This window comes from Loa loa (genome assembly GCF_000183805.2).
Source record: "Loa loa unplaced genomic scaffold supercont3.75, whole genome shotgun sequence".
NCBI classification, from domain to species: domain Eukaryota; kingdom Metazoa; phylum Nematoda; class Chromadorea; order Rhabditida; family Onchocercidae; genus Loa; species Loa loa.
The window spans coordinates 124,043-128,142 of NW_018108255.1; the positions used below are offsets into that span (position 1 = coordinate 124,043).

The 4,100-nt window shown below is 32.3% G+C and overlaps 1 protein-coding gene across 1 annotated transcript in view; it reads left to right on the top strand.

The window, feature by feature from the left end:
• Positions 1-1,458: 1,458 nt before the first annotated feature.
• The window catches only part of LOAG_17437 (nucleotide pyrophosphatase/phosphodiesterase), a gene marked incomplete at both ends in the record, with an annotated part of 4,759 nt that continues 2,117 nt past the window's right edge, over positions 1,459-4,100 (top strand). The window contains 8 exons of the mRNA XM_020450101.1: positions 1,459-1,639; positions 1,891-2,073; positions 2,276-2,301; positions 2,443-2,602; positions 3,006-3,103; positions 3,224-3,331; positions 3,511-3,639; positions 3,877-3,945. Of these exons, the coding sequence (XP_020306275.1) occupies positions 1,459-1,639; positions 1,891-2,073; positions 2,276-2,301; positions 2,443-2,602; positions 3,006-3,103; positions 3,224-3,331; positions 3,511-3,639; positions 3,877-3,945 (954 nt within the window). The remainder of the gene's footprint in view (positions 1,640-1,890; positions 2,074-2,275; positions 2,302-2,442; positions 2,603-3,005; positions 3,104-3,223; positions 3,332-3,510; positions 3,640-3,876; positions 3,946-4,100) is intronic.

Here is a 4,100-nt window from a genome sequence, read left to right on the forward strand (position 1 = left end):
TTATACTAATGAAAATTTATTTGTAACAATAATTGTACTAAATGAAAATGACGTCAAAATTTTTCCTATATTATTTCAACATCTTTCTTCAACAAACAGTTAAAATGAACCTTTCATTTTATAGTCACACACTATCTGATATATAAAATTAGTCATTTCAGATGATTTGGTGTAAAAGTTTGATTATACAAGAAAAAAAAAAGCTTTCAAAAAGTCTTAGTTAGAAATGAATGGCAAGGCTTTCTTATTTCTAGCATTAAAAATTATTTGACACATTTTTTTTCCCAATCATTATCATAACAATTTTATAATTAAATTATCACACTTGTCCCCTTTCTCAATGATATGCTGATATGTTCCTTTCAGTGTTTCTTCTGCTTCTATTCTCCGTGACTCAAAGTTCGTCTAGAAAAAATTCTTTGGAACCATTTCGTAGTTCCAATCGGAAAATCGTTCCAAGTCTCAATCAAGGTCCATATTATGCGCAACCGGAACAGATTGCTCTTAGCTATGGAGGTAGACCATGTTGGCTTTATCAGTTTTACAAATTTATTTTTTGTTTTTTGTTTTTTTTTGTTTTAGAGGAAAAATATGACACACTTGACAACAAAAAATAAGTAGCTCGAATCTTTTCCCAGTTTTTTTTCATGATTGTTGGAATAATTCAAGAATGTAGTGGTCAGATATGAGAGCAAGATGAAGTTGTTAATCATTTTTCAGGCTTTAAAAAAAAATGACCACTATAGTATGCTAAAAATATGATTTTGGAATTGAATAAATAACTCGCTTTGATTTGATACTGATTGTAAACGGTCTTACTCAAATTTCTTCTTAGTCATTTTATGACTTTAGTGAATTATTAAAACAATAATCGAGTTCCTCACATCCAATTTACACGCACTTCATCTGTGAGTCTTTTTTTTGTGTGTTATCGATTGCGTCATATTTTTCCTATAGCAGCCATACGGTAACCACCAGATGCGATTGACACACAGATAAGAGTAATCTGACCAGGTAAATACTAAATAAATGAAATCGAATGAGACTAATTTAATAATAATTTCGGATCACTAATGCATCATATGACTTACCAAAATCACAGTTCAAGCAGCAGTTTCAGTTTTTTGCAGTGTTCCAAAAATAGATTAGACAAGTAGAGTAGAAATGATTTGAAATAAATTTTTCTATGAATGTCTTCCAATTTTATGGGTATGCAAGAAATGATCCCTGAAGGAAAATATGATAAGAATGATAAACCAACAAAGCAAAAAAAGGTCGAATTCTGGAGAATGAAACTTTTCGTCGCGTTTATCAGACTTACTATGTCACTGTAAAATGATGCAATTTTGATAAACATTTACATTTGAAGTGATAATAGTGGAAGAATCAAGCATTTAATTTTTTCTTTTTTTTTTTGAGGGTCGGTTTAATCCGTATTTTTCAGATAGTTTATCCTCAATGTGGATAACTTGGCTTACTTATAACGATACATTTTCATCAGTTGTGGAATATGGCATTAGTGATTTGCAATGGTCTGTTAAAGGCAATTCTACACTATTCATTGATGGTGGAGAACAAAAAAGTAGACGGTACATACATCGAGTTTTACTCACCGATCTGATACCTGGAACTATTTACCGTATGTTTAAAAACAAGTAAAAATTGAAATAACGATATTGATCTTCAATAATAATGTCATGGCATGTCTGGAGAATTACTTAGCGACAGTATCTCGATGCAAAATGAACAGAAGAATTCTACTTTTTGCAAAGGTTGAAAGTAATCAACTTGCGAATTAAAAATGTCATGAACTGCTTGTTTTCATGTTTGCTGCGGTTTTTCAATAAATTATTTAAACTCTTCTCAATATCTTCAAAAAGAGGTGTTCAGAGTACCATGTTGGATCGCAATACGGCTGGAGTTCAATTTATCGATTTAAAGCAGTGCAAAACTTAACAGATTACGAATATATATATGCAGTTTATGGAGATCTTGGTGTTGTAAATGCTCGGTCGCTCGGAAAGGTACAACAACAAGCACAGCGGTCACTTATTGATGCTGTTTTACACATTGGTCAATTATTTTTCGATTTACGTTTATATGCAAATTTTGTCATTTATGATAAGTTAACAGTCAAAATTTTTGTATTATTTTGCTTTGTCCAAAACTTTTTGCCTGTTTCGAATGCATGGGGAAATAAATAGATAAATAACAGGGTAATCTGCAGCATTTTAATGATTTTTCTCTTTGCTATGGCTCATACATTATTATTTAGGTGACATGGCATACAACTTGGATACTGTAAGTTTCATTTTCCTTCTTACAATGCAACAATGTTTTCGACCATTCCATAAATATGACTTGAAAAATTTTGAAAAGCACAAAACATACATATTCGAAAAGTGCAGTAATAATCATGCTATTTGTACTTATGTTTGTCAGGATGAAGGACGATTTGGTGATCAATTTGGTAGACAGATTGAACCGGTAGCAGCTTATGTACCGTATATGATGATTGTCGGTAATCATGAACAGGCCTACAACTTCTCTCACTATGTGAACCGGTATACGATGCCGAACAGTGAACACAACTTTTTTATAGGTAATAATTATTTTATGTACAAACTAGATTTAAGCCTCTGTTTTGTCACAATTTTACCGGAATAGTACCGTATCAGCAACAATGCTGATTGTAACAGAATGTAAGACGAAATGATTGTTTAAGTTTCATCTTAGGATTTATTTGTGCTTTTTCCCTTTTGCTTTATTAATTCATAGTTTAACAGACACAAATTATTCACAGCTTGGCTTATGTGAAATAAAATAATGAAATATGCAGCAAAATAATGTTTGCATTTATCTCCTTAAGTTAGGTAAATTACTGCGCATAGTTTAATAAATTAATTGATTGATGAAATTGATTTTAAAACATTTCAAACATACAGAGCAGATTTGACTTTTCACGAGCGTTTTCTCATATTTCTGCAGTTTTGACCTTGGTGCAGCTCATTTTATTGCCATATCAACTGAATTTTATTATTTCACTGAATATGGTTCCGTACAAATAGCGAATCAATGGAAATGGCTTACTAAGGATTTGAAGGTGAGTGGTACTAATCAGCATGAAATTATTTACAATTCGAGCTGTACATAAAATGCAAATTATTGAATACAAAATATGTTTGTGGGATCTTTAAAAGTTATCGCTGTTCCGGATTTTTAGCGCGCATCTGCAAATCGAGACAAATATCCATGGATTATAACAATGGGTCACCGACCGATGTACTGCTCGAACTACAATTCTGATGACTGTACCAAATACGAATCGCGAGTTAGTCACTTCATTTTCAATTGTTAATAAAAGCGGTAATGACACTGAAAGAGATAATTCAAAAAAGACTGTTCAGTACACTTATGTCTCTTTCAGTTCTACCAGAAATTATGGAAGCTTCCAGTTTCTGGTACGTTGTTTCGTTTTTCAATTGTAAACTAAATTTTTTTCAAGTTCAGATCCGTTTGGGTGTACCAGGAACACATCGTTACGGGCTTGAAAAACTGTTTTTTACGTATGGAGTTGACCTGGAAATTTGGGCGCACGAACATTCCTACGAGCGCATGTGGCCACTATACAATCGTACTGTAAGCATACCGTTTTTTTCTTGAATTTTTTCACCATTTTCTAAACTTTTAAACAGTAAAGTATTAAAACAAGTAGCACAATAATGAAGACGCACTGCCTCAAATTTCACTTGTTCCAACTCCTATATAAATCCCATTTTTTACCGAAAACATTTTTTTTTTGGGATAAAATAACAGCAATGTTAAAATAAATGGTCCTAAGTAGAGTGAAGTAAGCATTATTTGATTTGATTTCAGGTTTACAATGGTACTGAAGAGCCATATATTGATCCACCAGCACCTGTGCATATTATTTCAGGATCCGCTGTAAGCGTATTCACACTTGGATCTACGCTTTAAAGAGTTTCAAGTGGCTTTTACTTCTCATTGTAGCAAAAACAAATCCTACCGGAATTTGGTTTTCTTTTTAAGTGTATGACGATTGCACCAGCTGTCGTAATATCTATCGAACTATAATAAAC